Source organism: Kogia breviceps, chromosome 4 (genome assembly GCF_026419965.1).
Source record: "Kogia breviceps isolate mKogBre1 chromosome 4, mKogBre1 haplotype 1, whole genome shotgun sequence".
NCBI lineage: Eukaryota > Metazoa > Chordata > Mammalia > Artiodactyla > Physeteridae > Kogia > Kogia breviceps.
In genome coordinates, this window is record NC_081313.1 from 31,057,928 (window position 1) to 31,078,640 (window position 20,713).

The 20,713-nt window shown below is 44.8% G+C and overlaps 1 protein-coding gene across 1 annotated transcript in view; it reads left to right on the forward strand.

Moving 5' to 3' along the window:
* Nucleotides 1-4,509: 4,509 nt before the first annotated feature.
* EGFLAM (EGF like, fibronectin type III and laminin G domains) overlaps nucleotides 4,510-20,713 on the forward strand; it is a 173,034-nt gene continuing 156,830 nt past the window's right edge. The window contains exon 1 of the mRNA XM_059060251.2: nucleotides 4,510-4,850. Within this exon, the coding sequence (XP_058916234.1) occupies nucleotides 4,754-4,850 (97 nt within the window). The 5' untranslated portion in view covers nucleotides 4,510-4,753. The remainder of the gene's footprint in view (nucleotides 4,851-20,713) is intronic.

Genomic DNA, 20,713 nt, shown 5'->3' on the forward strand with positions numbered 1-20,713 from the left:
ACGGGCCTCTCACTATTGTGGCCTCTCTTGCTGTGGAGCACAGGCTCCAGACGCACAGGCTCAGTAGTTGTGGCTCACGGGCCCGGTTGCTCCGCGGCATGTGGGATCCTCCCAGACCAGGGCTCGAACCCGTGTCCCCTGCATTAGCAGGCAGACTCTCAACCACTGTGCTACCAGGGAAGCCCCACATCTTAATTAATGCTTGTTTCATATTGAGGATGGGTAGTGTTTACACTTTTTGCTGATCTATTTTTATTTGTGTATTCTAATTAGTGAATGGGAGGTTTGAAGTCTCCTCATTCTTCTTCTTCAAAAATATATACATCTAGAGATGAAGCATGAGGAAGGATTACTGGGGGTGCTGGTCATGCTCTAGTTCTTGGCCTGGATGGTAGTTATACATGTGTGCTCACTTTGATGTAACTCATCAATTGGCACGGTTCTTATTTGTATACTTTTCTTCATATGTTGTATGTCTATTAAAACATGTAATATGTATGTGTATAATATATAGTTCTAGTTTGATAAGATACTGTGTTTGTGAGAGTTTGTGGAAATAGTCATGCTTTTGTATTGCTTGTGGAAGTGTCAATTGTATAATGTCTTCGGGAGGAAATTTGGCCAAACTATCATAATGAAAAGGTGCTTACCCTTTGGCTGAGCAATGGCTAGCCTAGAAATGTACCGTACAGTCTATTATAACATGTGTAAGCTGTTATACATTCAAGATCATTCACTTGTCTATAATAATAAAACTGGAAACAACAGAAGGAAGAACAAATAGATGATTGTTCATCCTACTATAAAATATTATTCAGCTTAGTAAAAGGGAGGCATATCTATTTCTGCTGATTTGGAAGCACCTTCGGGTTAAAAACTGTGTACAAGATGCTCCTGTTTGTGTTACGTATGTGTATATATATTTGCTTGTATGTTCATAGAATATCTTTAGAAGGATACACAAGAAACTGATAATAGTCGTTGCTTCTGAGACAGGAAGGGGTAAAAGGAAACTTATTTTTCACTATACACTCTGCTTGATGAACATTTCAAATTTTATATATACATGTAATCTATTCAAAAAATTAAGTAAATCTAAAGCTGCTTCTTTGCAGCTGACTTTTCTTCATTCTCATTTACGGACTTCCTAAACATTCTAGAATTGGTGAGTTTGCCTTTACTTTCTTCCAACAGCCTCCAAAACCATTCCATGGAGCAAAGATCATACTCTTCTTCCATGATATTGAGCAAAGCAGGCAGGTCACTCTTCTGCTGGTGACCTTATTAACTGAGTTTAGACCTCAAGTGAATTTGAACAGATTTTTGGTTTTTTTTTTTAATGAAACATTCAAAGCCTCTTTGCCCTCTTTAGTTCCTCTCCTCCCAGAAGACAGGGAGAGAGTGAAAGACAAGTGTTCCATTTGTCTTTAATCAGATTTACAAGTGCCGTAAACTGGCTGTCAAACTAGAAGAAGAGAAAACCTTGGGGGATGTGGTTTGACTAGCAAAGGAAGGGAATAAGTCGGGTCTAACATGTGCCCTAGATTTGTAACAAGTAGATCTCAAGAAGTAAGGTTTTATCTCAATAGCCTGAGAATCCAGAGCGTTTGGAAGCCCTCAAAAGTAAAATATAACAATATAATCAAAGGTAATCCTTGCAAAGAAGAAACAAAGGGGCCTCTGAAGAAGCCAAGCCAGCTTCCAAATTGCCCATGGCCATCTGCAGAAGATGGAAGGGAGGCCCGGGGCCAGGGATGAGGAGGTGGTATGGGTGCTTGCTGAGGATATCAGCAAGAAGACTGAAACTCAAGCTTGCAAAATTTGCCATGGACAATTTGTACAGGTCTTTGAAAAGGCACATTCAGGGCTTCCCTGGTGGTGCAGTGGTTGAGAGTCCGCCTGCCGATGCAGGGGACACGGGTTCGTGCCCCGGTCCTGGAGGGTCCCACGTGCCGCGGAGCGGCTGGGCCCGTGAGCCATGGCCGCTGAGCCTGCGCGTCCGGAGCCTGTGCTCCGCAACGGGAGAGGCCACAACAGTGAGAGGCCCGCGTACCACAAAAAAAAAAAAAAAAAAAAGGCACATTCAGAGCAAAAATGGCTTGGATTTGATGGTGCTGTTTTATTAGATAATAAAGAGGAAAGCAAACCCTGAAACTTAGTGATGACTTCATCCGGCACCTTCATTTTGCCAAGATGCACTGTAGGTAGAGCCTACTATTAAACACCCAGATCTCATGATTCTTGGTCCACTGCTGTGTCTGCTCTCCCCCTGTCTTCTTAAAAGTCTGCACTCTGTGTTCCCACAGGCAGATTGGTAACTTATGGTGTTAGCTTAACTCTCTTAACAACTCTGGAACCAGACCACCTGGACAGAGCTCTGTCTCTCAGGAGCTGCATGATTTGGGGCAGGTTACCTAATTTTACATGCTTCAGTTACCTCATCTGTCAAACGGGGATAATGCTTAACAGTAACTACCTGGTATGGTTGTTAGTGGGATTATAAAGCCCTTCAAAGAGGGTCGGGTACATGGGAGGTGTTATATAAATTCTAGCCATAATATTAATGGTTAGTATTACTTCCAATTTCTACATCAGGGAGAATCATTTTTAGGGGAAAAAGACCACAACACCAACACGGGAGGTGTCTTCATGGTCATAGTTACTTGGTTCTGGGTGCCACCTGAGGTCTGATATAGGAAATCCCTCTCTCATAAAAAGAGCTATCCAACAACTTCTGGGCTGGTGGTAAAGTAGTTGCTCTTTGTCACAGGTGGAGTTCAAGCCAAGGATGCGGAAGGCAGATTCCTGTGTAGAATGGAGGTGGGGCCTAGATGACCTCTAGGGGCTCTGATCCTAAGGGTCTAGGATTCTGCTACCTTTGAGACTAGTAGCCTTGGGGACAGTCACCTGGCCGGTCTCCTGGACATGGGTTTGTTATCAACTCGGAAGTGAAGTGCACAGTCTGTAAGACTTTTCTCCTCCAGCTCCGTGTAAAAGGACAAGCTCTGGTGTGACATCTAAGACTTTCAAAGACTCATGACTTTGAATTTCTTTATGGAGAGCTGCACACTTGAGAATGCCAACACAGAAGGGAAAATATTCTTAGATCTGGCTCAGTACAAACCCTCTAGCCAGGGGGGATACTTCATTCCTAAAAGAGGAGTAGAAATCTTTGGGGGGTTTGGGGGTGGGGGAAGGACATACATTGATCAACATTTTTCCCTCCGGATCCTAAAACCTAGGTTAACAATGAAGGGCCAGGACGCCAGGAGCCTCTGCCACGCTGCCAGGTGGGGCCGGGCCGGCACGAAGTCCCGAAGGCCAGCGACCTCTGCTCCCTCGACGGGGTACTTCCTAGGGCCTTTGATGTTTCCCCAGGAACTGGCGAGGGTTGCGTTTCCCTCAGGGTTTAGTCCCTCTTGGTTTATTTATTCTATCTGCCTTCTAGTCTCGCTGGCTTGAAGATCAGCACGCAGGTGTGCAGCAGGACTTAAGTCCCCGGGGCTCCTCTAGCAGCGCCACCTGGAAACCCGGCAACAGGCGCATTTTACTGAGTTCTCAGGCAGCAAATCCGGAGGAGAAGGGGTGTCTTTCGGGCTAGCTAGCCGATCTGGGAACCCTGGTCCCAGGATCGGTGGCCAGGACTCCCCGTCGGCCTCCAGCCCCAGCCCGGCCGGCGCGCGCCCCCTCCCAGCTGGGCCTTCTCAGTCTGCCAAGGAGCTTGAACTCGCTTCCTTCCCCCCCTCCGGCAAAGCCAGGCTTAACCCAGAGCTTCATCTCCTCCCCTGGAGGGTCTCAAGTTGCCTTCCTCTGGCGGGAGGGCCCCACACTTCCCCGTGCCGGGCCCTAATCTCCACCAGGCGTTTCCAACAGAGTGGCAGGCTTCAGCTCTCCATCTGCGCGCCTTAAATCCCATTTATCTTCTTAGCGCCTCTGTCCTGGCCGGCCCCGCCCCCTCTTCCTCCTACGCACCCTCCCCCACCCCCCACCCCGCGGCAAATCACAGACCCTCTCCTCCTCCCTCTGCTATATCCCCCTTACTCCTAGTGCGTCCTAGTGCGGTGGACCGGCTAGAGCAGCCTTTGGAGGTGTTGGGTAAAGTACCTGAGGAAGGTGGAAGCGACCTAGAGGGGCGCGGCCGGAGGAGAGTATACCAGGGGAGCGGGAGGCGCCGCAAGATTTCAGCATCAGGACTAAGGCAGAGGGTCCTGGCCTCGCAGTCACCTAAATCCTGCCCTGCGTCTCTAGCGGTTGAAGTCGGCCCCTCCTAGCGCCCCAATCTAGGTCACCAGCCGGGAAGGGCTGCGCTGGGGGTTGCTAGAGGGGTGATGCGCGGGCTCTGTGCCCCAGAGGTGGGCGAAGAGTAAATTGTCTGAGGGCCTGCCCCTCTCACTTCCACTCGATTGTAATTCCATCCCCGGGTCGGTCGAGTCTCCCTCCCTCTCTCCCGCGGCCAGCCAGTCCCTCCCCGTCGGCTTCCCTCGCCGCCCCCATCCCCGCCCTCCCCCACCCCGCCCCGCCCGCCCGAAAAGCCCTGCTGCTCGAAGCCCGCTTCACTCCCGCACGCGGACCTTCCGGCTGCTGTCCTGCCTCCGTGGACTCCTCCGTGGTTCCTGGTCCAGCGCCCTCAGCCCTTCGCCTCCTCACCTCGGTCAGGGGATCCGTGGGGCCCGCTTTCCCCGACGTACCTCAGGAGACGCCCTTTCCCGGTGCGCCCAGGACTTCGTGAAACTTCGCAGGCGCCCGCGGTGAAATGGATTTAACCCGAGGCGTCTTGTTCCGGCTCTTGCTCCTGGCTTCCTGCCTCGGACCCGGCGCTGTGCCGCTCAGAGCAGCTCTCAGAAAACCAGGTAATGCTCTCGGTGCTCCCAGGAGCATCACGTCCGGAGCGCCCAGGTCCCCGTCTCTAGCGAGGACCCAAAGCGGGCCAGGCACCGCCTCTCTCACCCCTGACCAGAGGCACTTAACTGGGTTCTTCTCTGCCCAGAGCCGAGAAAAGACGGCAGCCTCCCCACCCCCCAACCCCCCGTCCCAGGCCAGGCGGTTCCAGGGATATTTGTTTGTTAAAAGAATGATCTATTTTCCAGACACAGTAGAGGTGGAGGGCTCTGTATTTGACCACAGAGAGCTGAGAGTTGGGGCAGCGATCATGCTGTCTCAATTACAAGGATTGCAACTGTGCAAGAAAAGTCAAACAGCTCCTCCTGTGTCTCTAAACAGCTTATTGAATTCATTTTGTTCAGAGCCCAGCGATTTCCTGTTAAGTGTCTGAAGATTTGCCTGGTGTACCCTATGCCCATCTCCAGTCCTTCCCACGCACTATGTAGGGATGTGGCCTCTGCTGTTAGGATTCTCTTCCACTCTGGGGCCGTTTTCTCAGAAAGGAGCACCCAACGGGTTTTTACCGTGATTTGAGCTCCTGTCTTTGCTCTGCGATTTAAACAAAGATGTACAGCGTTGTGGGCTATTACAGTGAACTGCTGAGAACTCGAAACACTAACCTGCGTTTTCTCTAGTTACACAGGTAGAAAGTCAAACTGTGTTTTTGCCTACTTTGGTTTGGCCTGTGTGGTGAGATTATTCAAAGTAGAACATTCTAAGCAAGAAAGTTCTAAACGTTTCTCGGATAATGATTTTTATTCCTCTTTGCTGAGACTGTATTTAGAATTCTGAAAAATCTGTTTTTTCTTAGTTTACTTTGCAAGCGGGGTTGTCTTATGGTAGTAATTACATCGTATGAACAGTGGAAAACAATATAACTTTATTTGAATGCAGTCTGCAAAACCTCGCAGAAAGCACAGTCTGTCTTTACAAATAATGTTGCCGTTAAGAAAGAGACAAACAGGGGAAATTTATCAGAGGGCAAAGAAAGTAATCTTGGCAGGTTCCCATATGGCTGCTTAAATATTTTCGCTGCTCCAGGATCTCTCCACTTGGAAATATGACTTGTTGCCTTTCTGCTCTGGAAGATGCCCTCATTCTTCAAGCTGTATCTATTATCACCTGCGCCTTGCTACCTGCCTTGAAATTTATAATTGATATTATAATCTGAAGCACACTTAAATTATGAGCTATTCTAGCCCCACTGATCATTCACTTTGGAGAAAATAGCAGCAGTCCCAGGTGATATTATATTAAATTGTTTCTTTCCTACATGCACACAGACACACATCTTCAAGGATTTCAATGAAGGGCTTCTTTCTAACTTTCCTCCTTAAGATACCCACACGTGATCATCTGCATGTGGGTTTATTTACATAAAACCATCTAGTCACAGTTTTTGAACAATGCATAGTTATACCTGTAGTTCTTAAGCGTGAGCAGTGTATGTACTGTTCTTTTAAGGATAGATTTCAATTCGTTTAAGCAGAATTTTTTTTTAAAGTATTTCACAAAAGCCTGCTGTGTAAAAACTGCTCATATGGTTCACCATATTTCCTTTCTTATTTTCTGTAGTTCCTCTCCTACAAATATTTCCTACCTGGTTCATCCAGGGTTTCATTCTGTTATTCATGCCATGAATATGCCATGTTGGTCTCTTTGGTTTTATTTGAAGCATAGATAAGGTTTTGATAGTGGAAACTCTACATTTTAAATATTTTAGCATATTAAATATATCAAATTTGAGGTAAAAGGAGTGTGGACTAAGTTCAGCCTCGGAGAGTTTTTCATTACTTTATAATTTTATCCAGACGCTGGCTTTCAGGTTGGAAGGCTGCTCAGATTAAAATGACAGCCACTTCATAAACTTTGGGGGCAAATATCCTCCTGGGCTCATTTACAAGCCTTGGAAAGATTAGTTTTTGATCCGGAGAATTGGTCCAGATTAAAGACTGGGTGTGCCCTGCTTGGCTCTGATGTGAACAGCAGCCAGCTGATTTATAATCTTCCCCAGACACCAGCAGATCCTGCTAGTATCCATACAGGAGTTTCTTTGTACCTTGTTTCCTCAATAGAAGTTGATTTGTGTGCAGAACTTTGAAGGTGGCATGGCTACCCCTAAGGTGTACTGCAACAGTCCTGTTTTATTTGGATGACCCTGTTTTTCTCCTCACACTCCTAAATCTCCCTTTGACAACTTCGGCTTTGTTGGAGAAGTCTGGGATTCAAAATCCACCTCAAAATTTCCCATCCCCATCTACTTCTGGTGAGAAAAAACCGAACAGCATCTTCAATTATGAGTCTCAGTTGGGTCCAACATAGACAACTTTTCCCTCCACCCCAAGATAGCTACTTCTCTGTCACTGAGTGTTAATAAAGAAACCTCTGCATTTGCTGAGACTCACAAGAAAGAACAGTTCGCAAGTTAAATCAAATTAAATAATAATAAAGAAAATTAATTGCTTTCTACACTGTCCTAAGAACTTGACACATACTGATTTATTTAATGAACCCAACAGGTCTGCGAGATGGGTACTATTTATTACCCCTGTTTAACTGAAGTGGAAATTGTGGCTTAGAGAAATTAAATATCTCACCCAGGGTCACCCAACTAGTAAGAGCCTGAATGGGAATGCAGGCTGTCAGGAGCAGAAAGGAGTCCTTAGCAGCCCAGTTAGGAGAGGTGTGCAACCCCTCAGGGAGGGCATCTTCCCCCTGGATGAAGCGGGGGGGGGACACTCCCAAATTCGAATCACAGACCTGGCAGGAAGTGAAACACCCTATTGTACAGCTGGGCTGAGTGTGACCAAGGGACTTGCCCAAGTTAACATCAGAAACTCAGCTGGGACTAGTACCCAGACCCCCCTTGAGTGGTCTCCAGTTCTTCTCTTACCCAGAGTCTCTCCAGGACATGCAGGGAGGACTGTTGTGCCTCTGATGTAGGGCACGGGGGAGGGAAAAGGAAATCCAGACACATCTGTTGGGACCAGCATGTGTCAAGCCACGTGTGTTCCCACAGGCAGATTGGTAACTTACGGTGTTAGCTTAACTCTCTGGCACAGAGAGAGGGGCTGGAGGGCTGCGTGAGGGCCCGGCCTTTCCTCTGCCTGTCCGGCTGCCTGAGGTCCCAGGGTCAGTGGGACAAGGTCAGGTCAGGGTTCAGAATTCAAGGTTTTCCCCTGGAGGACTGGAGATCTGCAGTCATTTTTTTTTGTGGGTGGGGGGGAGATGCAAGTCTGTAATCTTTTCCTTTCCACTTTTCCGTCAGTGTTTCTCTATCTGAAAAAGTGGACTAAAACAAAGATCCAGGGACACTCAGAAAGAAAAATACCAAAAGCCTGGAGGAGCAGAGCAGGGTTCGAGCAAGGGCAATGTGCCTTGTCCGTTGCTGGTGGGGAATTCATGCGCCTGTAGGTGGTTTCTGCTGCTACTAGTGTGAGGCTGAATGGCTAAAGGGTCAAGCAAAGGTCAGGGGTCATCCTCTTCTACTTCCCTCCCCCACCCACCTGGGAATAACCTGAAATTCACAAGAGACTGGTTATGTCCTCACTTAAAGCTCTCACCCAAGTTCCTTTCCCAAAGCATGTAATCTGGGGGTGGGGGGGGGCGCTCAGCTCTTCCGGATGTCACCCCTCCCTTTCCAACCAACCCTACTCCTCCCCAAGGCTGGTCCAGATTGTCCTGCTTCTTGATGAAAACTGGAGTGACAAACGCCCTCAGGGGAATTATATATATTTCTCCCCAGCACCTAATTACTAGCATCCTATGCAGTTCTGGCGCCATAGCAGAAATATTTCCCTCTGATCCTTCCTTGTATCAGCCCTCCTACCCTCCCATTTGTTTCCACATCATACCTCATCCCTACAAAGAAGCCCCTGCCTCTTTCTCTTTCTCTTTCCTTTGATTCTCTATGAGTTGAAGGGACAGAGAGGTCACGGTCAGGAGTAATGTGTGTAACATGAGGCAGTACTTTTTTCTCAGAATTCTTTCTCATGGGAGAGTGACTTGACCAGAAAGGAATTGAGTGGTGTTTTTCTTTTTGGTTTTTTTTTTTTTTGCTTTTTGTTGCTTCCCTGAGCCCAGGGCTTTAACAACCTTAGAATTCTTTGGGGAGTAGTTAGTTGTCCATCTGTTCATGGGTTACTGTAGCTCAAAAGTGGTCCAGTGAACCAGAGCTAGATTTCTGGAAAACAGGGACTCAGGTGTCTGAGGTGGAGGTGGGATCTCAACTCCTGCCGTGTTATCCTGGGGGGCGTCTGTCTTCTCCTACCTGATCCACTAGGCAAGCAGGACTTTATTTCTCCCAATGGACTAAATGAGTGCCGCGATATCTTGATTGCAACAGAGAATCTTTTGAGCTGGTCAAGACCCTTGCCACTTGTTTTGGTCACGGCACGTTGCAGGTATTAGAAGTGCACCTGCTATTTCAAGGATAAAAAAGGGAAAGGGTGAGGAGATGCTGCAGAGACGAAATGGCAGTTTGTAGGAGAAACCCGCCAAACCCATCTTTGATTGCATTGGTTGTGAACCGTCGTTTTGAAGAAGGACCCCAAAGTGTGCTTCAGCCTCCTGAGATGCGCTGGAAGACATTTGCTTCCTTGAAGAACCCCGATCTCATGGGATGGGGGTCTGGGCCTGGGGGCAGAAAGAGACTCAGCTGAAAATCAAATCAAATTGCTGCCAGCAGAGGGCGCAGTATCCAGAGCTGGCACAGAGCGGATCTTAGACTTCTGACCCAGGAGAGTCACTGCTGAACTTCTATGTGGATAAGAATTCTTGGAGTGCATCCCAGACATCTGCTTTTTAAAACAAGAACCTCAGGTCACTTGGTGCATGTGGTTCACAGTCCACACTTAGGGACGTGACGGAGGAGAACTTGGGGTCCTCCCATAGCCTCCCTGCCTCCACCCCAGGTACCTTCCGGTACCCTGACAGCCTCCACTTCGACAGCAAGCATCTGTATTTCAGCCAAAACAACCCCAGTGTTTAGACTCTCTGCCGGGTGCCTGAAGGTTGGATTCGGGACTTGAGGTCCTCTGAAGGCCCCTGAAGGACATCTCTTCTGGGCAGGTCCTCCTACTCACCTGCTTTCCCAGTAACCCCGTCATCGAGAGATGGCTGCATCTCTCGATGCAGCTACTGAAGGGGGACACCCTTCAGTAGCAGCAACAAGAAGCCAGGCTGTATATGACCAGCCCCTGCCCCTCATTTCCCGCAGGCCCATTCCACCCCCGCTCCCACGCAGCTCCTTCTTTCAGGAAGGCTCCTCCTGGCCGAGCCGGAAGGCTTGGGTGAAAGCACAGACTCTGCTATTCGACAAATTTGGGTTCAAATTCTGACACTTTTAAAAAATTATTATTATTAGTTACTTGGTGACATAGGGCAGTTATATTAGCTCTGTATACCTGGGTTTCCTTGTCTGTAAAAATAGGATAAGGAAAGAAGCTACCATTTAAGGATTAAATGAGGTAATACATACACCAAGGCATTAAAAAAGGATTAGAAGCCTGAAACTTGAAGGCAATGTTTATGAAATTGGGATTGTTTAATCTGGAAGGGGGTGTGGGTGGGAGAAGAATGTGTGTATTTCCAGGCATCAGAATAATTAACATAGACACTTATGAGTTCATGTACTTTTATCCTTTCTTGTACATGTTAATGTATGATTGATAACATAATTTTAATTTTACGGAGTTGTACAATTTTTTAGATAAATTGACAAATCAAAAAGACTCTTTGGTCAACCACATGCCTTGATTTGGGGTTTGGAAATGTGGCTGTGAGGTTTGTGGTCTTGTTCGAGTAGATTCTTCTGAGAAACAGTATCCCTAAGGGTGATGGACAATTTTTGTCTGGTAATTGTCATGTGGAGGTTTTGTAGGGTGTTGGTGGCAAGGAGCAGGTGTTCCCGAAAGAGAATTATCCAGACTGGCATGTGACTGGGAGTCTGTGAAAATCTCCATGGAGTTAGAGAGCTAAGAAATGGTCAGGGTCTGCTCACTGATCATCAGTTCGGAGTAATTTATGAGCCATTACCAGTGACATAGAAAGATAGAAACTGGGCTCCATTGGCTCTTCCTTTTCTTATTAATGATTCGTGCACTTCCAGAGCTGTAAAAAAAACCCCACTTACCCCAGATAACCCCACCAGCTTATTTTAAGAATCAAAGGAAATGAAGCACACTAGTGCTTTGAAAGAACTGAAGTGTTACACAAAGATGGGATGTTACTATCTAATAATACTCACACTAACTATTATTAGTGTTTACTAATAATAATTTTAATTATTATTTATTTAATAAATTATTAATAATAATGTATTAATATAATTAAACAATTATTATTACCTTAACCACCCAGACCAACCAAGGACACACTTTCTGAAGCTTTGATCTCTTTTCCAGTCTCTTCTTCCCCATCCCCCAAAAGACACTTGAAGATTCTTTCTTTGTCTGACTCTGCAAATCCTGAGCAATTTAAATCTTAACACTTGTGTTTGCTGACAGGGCACCCAAAATCCCGAATCAGATTTAATGCAGTGTTAATGGTATTTATTTTTCTTGATGCAACAAGTTTATATTAGCCAGTTAATGGTTTACATTGTGCAAAAGGAGTTGTATCAGCAGGCACTTTTCTGTAACATCTGGGCAGTTGGAAACATAATACTTAAATACAACCTGAGTTTAAAGCCTTCCTTGGACAGATGGCTAATTTTATTGATCTAATCTTACACTTAGGAATAGGTCCCGTTATCCTTTGCTGGTAATTCTTAGAGTGAGCAGAGACGTAAATAAACTGGATGATGGCTGTGAATTAGACCCTTGTTTGCATGTAATTTATTTTTTAAATACTTCAGTATAAACAGTCATGGTGTGAATTACTTTAATCTCTACCCTAAGGGTACTTAATTAACATTTGAAGTAATCCAGGATAGAAGGTACTGGTCTGGCATAAGAGTTTACATCTTTTTTTAATGTCTTGGTGGCTGTGTCATACCAGTGGTTAAATATTTTAAATTCACCTCTATGCTGGCCAGCAGTCTACACTCCAGGAGTCTACACTTCAAGTTACCACTTGAAGAACTTTACTATGATGTCTACTCTCAAAGGTGGCTGGGAAGATATTTCAAGTGATGCTATCAAAAATCCAGGATAGAGGGTTTGTTAATTAGCACAAACAAATTATGTTAGAAATAATGTTTTCATTGGTGAAATATGTGATTGGCTAGAAATATTGTGCATGCCCCTCTATTTTTGCATGGACAAAGAGTAACAATTCAGGTAGCCCAACAATCGAGCTGCTTTGGCACTGGGCAGAGCTCCATTCAATCCTGTATCTTCCTCACTTAACAGTAGATTCCTTTGCCTGATCACTCTGGATGATTTGTTGAACCTGCCATTAGAACACTGATGCATCTGCTTCAGCAAGGTGCTTGCAGCTGTAACAAACAACTCTAAATCTGAGTGGCTTGACATAAGATTTATTTTTCATTTACTCCAAGTCCAAGGTGAATGTTTCTTGTTGGGCAGCTCTCCTGGGCTGCCCTTCTCCAAAGGGTGACTTGAAAACCTGAGTCACTCTGTCTTTAATACCTTCATCTTGTAATGCCACCATCTTTATTTTTTTTATTTTAATTTTTAAATTTTTTTTATTATTTTATTTTTGGCTGCGTTGGGTCTTTGTTGCTGCACGCAGGCTTTCTCTAGTTGCAGCAAGTGGGGGCTACTCTTCATTGCGGTGCACGGGCTTCTCATTGTGGTGGCTTCTCTTGTCATGGAGCACGGTCTCTAGGCACGCGGGCTTCAGTAATTGCAGCATGTGGACTCAATAGTTGTGGCACGCAGGCTTTAGGGCACACAGGCTCAGTAGTTGTGGCACGCAGGCTCTAGGGCACACAGGCTCAGTAGTTGTGGCTCGCGGGCTCTAGAGCACAGGCTCAGTAGTTGTGGTGCACAGGCTTAGTTGCACAGGCTTAGATCTTCCCAGACCAGGGATCAAACCCAGGTCCCCTGCATTGGCAGGCTGATTCTTAACCACTGAGCCACCAGGGAAGTTCCCACCATCTTTAAAATGGGCCTCCGAGGTGTCATGGAAGGTAAAAAGAAAGACGGCTTGTGTGGGAGATGTTTATGTGTCGGGCCAGAACGGGGTCACAGGGCCTCAACCTAACTGTAAGGTGGTCGGGAAATGTAGTTCAGCTGTGTACACAGCAAGACAATGACCAGGTGTGGTGGATTGTCTCTCACGCAGTGCTTTGGAGTTCCTAAAAGAACAAACAGGGATGTTAAAAGAGTAAGTTATTTGAGAATTTTTGCAACTTCCTGCCCATCAGTTGTTCGTATATGTGGCAGAATTTGGCCTAGAATTTGCTTTCATTGTAGTGTTCAACGTGGCTGAAGAGCAGATAGTTACCACCTATCTTGACTTGTTGGAGGCTACCATGATTTAATAAAAAGATCCTAAAAACCAGGCAGCCAAATTGACTTACATCAGTTTGCAGTAGGGTCCAAAAATAGGTATATGTTTACGTGACTACATGCTGTTTGTTGCTACATATTTCCTACATTTTACAAAAAGTAAAATCAATCCCTTTTAAAAGATAAAATAACTACTCAGTGGGCTAGAGTGAATTTCTAAGGAATGTCAACTAGAACTTCAGTTTTTACCACAGTTTTCTAGAAGCTCCTTCTATTTGTATCCCATAACAAAAAGGAATAATCATGGTAGAATAATTTATTCAGTGAGATGCATCTTAAAATAGAAAAATCATTTTTTAGACCCCACAGCCTGCTTTGATGGGGATGAAGATGATCCCCCCAAAATAAATTGATATGTTTTGTTGAACCACTGCACTTTCCAAAGCACTTTTAGAGAAACGATCTCATTTGATCTTGTAACCCTTGCCCGACTGGGAAGTCAAGAGCTGATGACTTAGCAAAGAGGAAACAGGTACAGCCAGGACATGAACCCAGGTTGTCAACCCGTAACCTCTGATGCTTTCCCGTCAATCCAGAGGGTTTCTTGCAGCTGATGGATAAGAGCATGATCACTGTGATGGCCCTGAGTCTAGCTCTGCAGCCAGGAGGGACTTTGCCAACAAGACTCGCCCACGTTTTACTTGCAGAGGCTCCATGCGTGTCATAGGACGCTCTGTAGAATGAACTGGTACTGCTTTCGGTCATACTGCTGACTGGTGGGTGTGTGTTTTGCAGAATACGTGATGACTGAGGGGCTGTTTGCAAATGAGGAGCAGCTGTAGTGGCTGGAGGATAGCTCCAGAATCCTCCCGGTGTCTCCGATAGAAGATCCTTTTGGGGTCTCAGGGACACCCAGGATACTCAGCCTGGCTTCCCATCCCTCCACTATTTAGCCATCTTCTTTAGTGGAAATAATATTTGCTACACCTTCAATGTGAGTATTTCAAGGTTTATCATTCAAGTCTCAAGGCTTTCTGGTAGTTTCTTAAGCATCTTTTTGATGTTCTAGGAGTTCCTAATGGCTGTAGTTAAACAAGTAAGTCGTTAGGTTGGAAAAAGAAGCCTTCCTTTGATAGCTATTTTGGAGTAATTGATGGGCTTTGGCCACAACCTACACATATAACACACATCCCTGCAGCCTGGAGGAATTGTAACAAGAATCCAATCAAACAGACATGGGTTTGAATCCTAGTTTTAAAATTTATGGCTGCCTGATCCCAGACAGAGTATTTAATCTCTTTATACCTTAGATTTCTGCCTGAAATTTAGGGCTCATAATACCTACCACAAGGGTTTTATCTGATAAATCAGTGAAATAATATGATGACTGGAAATGCAGCTAGGAAAGTACTTAAACATTTGGTACATAATGGACACTCCAAATTTAGTCCATATTAACTAGGTTCTTTTTGATTTATAGAGTTTATGTAGTGGTAGAGATGGTAGTTTTCCCATATTTGATATAACCCCAAATATTGACAACATTGACACAAATGTATAATTGAGCTTAGGCTCCCATGAAAATGGAATTGAAAGGAATTTCATTTCCTTAATCTCATATTCTAGATTCTTCAAGTTTATATCATGAAATGATGACTTTTGGTGTCTAGATCAGTCATAAAGTTCATTTTATTGATAAAAGATCTGGAACCAGCATAGAGTTTAATAAAAAGAGCTCACATCCTTTTTGACCTTTGTATAAAACCAAGAAGAAAGATCCTGTATCAAGATTATATATAGCTACTATAATAGTGATAGATTCTCATGTATCAGCTATATGGCTCTGTACCCCAAAGGAGGTTATTTTCAGTTGGAATATAAAGAAAATTTTCCTTAGCTACCCTCTTTACTGTGGTATTGAGATAACAAGTATAAAAGATGCTATTTCTATGATATCTGCTCTCTCCCCATTTTGAGTCAGCCATACTCTCTGCCAGAATACTCTTTCTAAAACGGAGTTCTAATCCTGTCACTCTTGGGTTTAATATTCCTTTCTGGCTCTCTACTGCCTTCTAAATTCTAAAGCTGAGCAGCCAAGGTCTATTATGTATGGCCTCCACTTCCTTTTCCTGTCTTCTCACTGAACACATAATCTGTATTCCAACGAAGCTCTATTATTTACTCTTCCACAGTCCTCTTTGCTTCCCAGTGGTGGACCTATCCAGCTGATCCATCCCCTTGGAACATCCTTCCCTCATCTCTGCCCAAGGAAATGCAGTGATCCTTCCAAGCATGGCTCAGTGCCGTTCTGTGAGGTCTTCCCATACCCTCCCAGCCAGAAGCCCTTATGCTTTTCTTCCATTTTGTCTTGTATTATGTTTCAGATGTACTGACCCATGCCATGTCTTAGATTTGTAACTTGTGAAGGAAAGCACTATGATGTTTTCACCTGTGTGTCCCCTCCATCGCCTGCTGGAAGTGTCTTGCATTCAGTTGGTCTTTCCCAGACAGCTATACAGTGGAAAACGATGGCCTCGTGTGGGACAAATACTTTTTAACATGATGTGATTAATTTGATCGTGTCCCCAGCTCCCAAATTCATTTCCTTCCTCCCTCATGATACAGAAAAGGTGTCATTTTTCTGTGCCAACATTTTTTCTCAACCTGAGCAGACCTTTGAAAACCCACACTGCAGTGTGATTTAGAGAAGGAAATGGCCCAGGAGTCAGTCTGTAGCAGTATATAATTTAAATCCTACCTCCATGCTGCCAGAGGCTATTGGAATTGTGGGTTTTTAAGGAGCATCTGACCAAGTCCATACTTGAAATATGTCATTTTTTAATACCCAGAGAAGAGGTAGAGTTTGAAGTAACATCTGGGCCTGCCTTAGACCTGCTTTTCATCATGTTTTGGAAGGTTAAGAAGCAAAGGCAATAATGCTGTTTACTCATACATCAAAAGATAGCGGGGGAGGATGAGTTAAAACAGTCCAGTGTTCAGTTGCCTTCCTTCTTCCAGTTGTCTTTGAAACCAAAGGAACATGAGACGTGTGTGGGAATGGTATTGGCGGCATGATAGAAAACGTCAGGTTGCAGGGGAAGGGATAAAGCCAGTCCATCTCTCATAATGAGATCTGACTGTGAGGTTGGGAGGAAAACAGTACTTAACAGTCTTCTTCAGTTTTATTGTGCTGACCCTGGCTTACTTACGAAGATCAATTCTTTAATCCCTGGAAAGTAAAGCAGCCAAAAGCTAGAGTGTTTGCAAAGGTTTTTCTGGTCTTTGTTTTGTAAGGACTGTCATACCTGATAAAATGAATGCTACTGGGCGGCCCAGTTGAAAGCAACCAATTGATTGACCCATTCACCGATTAATTTCTTGATATATACATTCACATACATACATATATATGTATAGAAAATAAACTGCATTGTAGTAGAATTAAAAATGAACAAAGTAAATGATATGATGCTGAAGTATTTAAGGGGAAGTAATGTCTGAAATTTACTCTGAAATACATCAAAGATCAGATTCACTGATGGAGACAGGGATAGATTGTTGATATATGTGTGATAAAAGAAGTATAGTAGGGCTTTCCTGGTGGCGCAGTGGTTGAGAGTCTGCCTGCCGATGCAGGGGACACGGGTTCGTGCCCCGGTCCGGGAAGATCCCATGTGCCGCGGAGCGGCTGGGCCCGTGAGCCATGGCCGCTGAGCCTGCGCGTCCGGAGCCTGTGCTCCGCAACGGGAGAGGCCACGACAGTGAGAGGCCCGCGTACTGCAAAAAAAATAATAAATAAATAAAAAAAAGAAGTAGAGTAAAATGTTTATGGTAGCATCCATGTGGCGATTATACACATGTTCATTCTAAAACTCTTCCACTTTTCTGTAGTGTTTGATTATTTTCATAATAAAGTGATGGAAAAGATGAACTAAGTATTAAGGAAACAAAGGAAATGACTACAAAGTTTTTCCCACACTGAGTGAGGTTCCAACATGCTCAGCTCTGCACCCAAATAACGACGGGTTTTCTACTTTCGTCCTGCTCTTCCCTCCGCATTTCCTCTCTGTTCTTCTCTGCCCTGCTCCTTCCTTCCTGGGGCTGGCCTTACTGCATCACTCAGGCTGCTTTGCCCTTTGCATCGGAAGGAGATCAGAGGAGAGCAGCGGAGAGACCCTGGTGTACGTGTTGCCTGATTCCGCCCTGCTTTGGTACTGCTTTGCTGGCAGCAGTTGCATTTCTCTAAAACTGCATCTCCTGGCCGTCCTTGGCTTCCAGCTCTGGCTGGCGCCAGGAACAGTATTTTCTCCTCTTGTACTTTCTGCCCTGGGTACTGGCGGCATTTCACTGCTGCTGGTCTCTGGGTGCATCAACAGCCCTAGTAGTTTCTCAGAGCCGTTCATACCTCTGTAAGATATCCTTGAACTACAATCTTTTTAGATTAAGTAAGTTCTTCTTCCTGCTGGGACCCTAATTTCTACCTTTGGTACCACTGCTTTGTGATATATGCTCTGTTTCTACTATTTTCCTCCTTAGGTGTAACCATGAGGTTTTTTTTTTTTTTTTTTTTTTTTTTGCGGTATGCGGGCCTCTCACTGTTGTGGCCTCTCCCGTCGCGGAGCCCAGGCTCCGGACGCACAGGCTCAGCGGCCATGGCTCACGGGCTCAGCCGCTCCGCGGCATGTGGGATCCTCCCGGACCAGGGCACGAACCGGTGTCTCCTGCATCGGCAGGCGGATTCTCAACCACTGCGCCACCAGGGAAGCCCAACCATGAGGTTTTGATTTGTGTTTAGCTTGCATTCAGAACTCTCTGAGGATCAGGTCTGATTTAGCTTAAGGATGCCTGCTGTAAATTCATGAAGTAACTGCAAGAGCAATAGAAACCTTGATCTTTTGAGAATGAGCTTGTCCTCTGGGCCCAAATCTGCTGGCTTCTTGGCTAAGAGCACATTGAGATTGACCTATTCATTGCTGTGTGGTATTGAGAAATGATTGCAGTGATGTCCAGGGTTCTTAATAGGAATTCTAGGAACTCAGAGGTTTCTGGAACACATATGAAATGAATGGAAGATAATTCTTCATCTCTTGAGAAAGCCCCAGGAACCCACATTAACCTCTTACAACTCCAGGGAATTTGACCTAAAGGGGAAGACTATGGCGAGCTTGGACTTTCTCCCACTTCCGTTAGGTTTGTTGCTAGTTTTTATGATGATGATATATTTTTTTCAACTCCGTTCTGATTTCTTGACTATAAATATCTTGTACCTGATATTTTACAGATCAATGCTTATTATTCAAACTTTAAAGAATTAATTAGGTAACACCTATTGTCTTCATTTGGATTTCCCAGGAACAGACCATAGGATAAAGATTTGAATTAAAATAAGTTATATGAAAGGTAAAACAAAACAAAACAGAACAACAAAAAAAAAAGAGTGGGGAAGTGAGACAAGGAGTCCACTGAGAAGGCAGTCAGTGAAGGTTTTCTCATCAAGCGAGTTAACACTGTGATGATTAGAGCTTATCCTCATGGGAGAAACTCTAGAAAACGGTAGAGAACACATAGCGCAGTTTTCCTACCTGAGGGGTGAGAGAGCTGGGGTATTTACATCAATTCCATCTGTCACCAGGGGAGGGCTGCTTCGGGGACCAGTGTTAATTTCCTGACACTTCTGGCCTGCCAGGCTTATGGGTAGAGCAGTTTTCTATGTCTTCTGAGAAAATTCTTAGGCCAAAAGATGCAAAGATTGGTAGCTAGAAGTGGGCTGGCCAGCTTTGAGGGGATGAAGCCTGGGGGATTATGGTGGGTACTAACAGTTCTTCTATACCCATAATTGACTAATTATATTTGGAAACTCAAGACTGAATGTCATTGACCATTTTGATGGACAACCTTACCCCCTCCCCTGCCCCCACAAGGAGTTGATATATTATGAGGAGAAGGGGAAAGATGTTTGGATACTCCAAGGAATTCGAGTTCTTAGTCTCAACCTATATCAAGTTTTTCAGGGGAAAAAATTTATACTGCAGTACAAAATAGACTTTTGATTAAACCAGTTCTCCAATTGGAGATATTCAGGAAGGGTGACTGTTTGGGTTTTAGATTCAAGAACTACCATCACCACCAACCACCCTCTACCCACCCCCCCCAACAAAAAGCTGTATTCATTTGTGCTAATTGAGAAGGCCAGTAGAAATTGGAGACTTCATTGCTTATGGTTATGCTCTGTTATTTAGAACTTGAGTTTAGGTTGTTGATTGTTACAGTGAGGAAGAACCCACATTCACATTTAAAGGCATGCCTTCTGCCTTCACAAAGCAGTAGTGACAGCTAACACTTATATAGTGCTTGCTATGTGCCAGGCACTAGTAATAGCAAAGCCTCCTAAGGCTGGCATCATAGAATCCAAGAATTTTAGCACTAGAAGGGACCTTAGGGGTAGCTGTCTAAACCTGTATGGCTTAGTGAAGGTAAGTCACTTGCCTGGGGTCATGCATCTTGTTAGTAGCAGAATCAGCAGCAGGCAGGACCCAAGCCTTCTGACCCCTGACCTAGTGCTCTGTCTACTAGACCCACCACCCCTGTGACCATGGGGTAGGTAGAGACTCATGTTCTATTTTCATTGACTATCTCTTTCTTTTTGAACTTGGTCTTGCTTGTATGTTTAGAGGTAATGAACCCTTAGCCCAGGCTCCTGTGACAGTGCCATGCCTGGAGAAACAAATGATCTGTGAAAAGGCAGCCCAAGCTACCTTCTCAGCTCAGCTCCTTGTTTGCTCCAAAATATAGGGTCTGTGAGAAGCACCATCTTCTAAGCCACAGAGACCCACAGGTAGAAAGACAGTGGTCTTAGGGCAGAGAAAAGAGTACATTTGTATAGGATCAAAATTCTCATCTGAAATTATTTCCACGGCATGATTTTAAGTGAATCCTTCTAGGAGGCACCCTTGAAGGGGAAATTGAGGGGAAATTTGTGTCATAAGACAGTGTCAGTGGCTTAGTTAATCACTTGGCTTGCTTCTCATTATTGGGGATAACCTTGAGGAATTAATCCACTATGGCAAAGTTCCAGGACATTTTTTAAAAACACAATTACAGTCATACTTTGTCAAGACTGACTTGTACAGAACTGATCCTTTAGAGCTGAGGTTAGCAAACTTTTTCTGAAAAGGGCCAGATAATGACTATGTTATTTATTTCATTTTTATTTATTGGGTCTGTATTGCAACTACTCAGCTCTGCCATTGTAAAGCAAAAATAGCCAAGGGCAATATGTAAATAAATTTACATCTGTTTCAGTAAGGCTGTTTCAATACAACTTTATTTACAAAACGGGCAGAGGGCCACATTTTGCCAGAACCCTAGTCAGCCTAAGCCTTCAGATAGTGCACATCACCAGGCCTGCTGCTTTC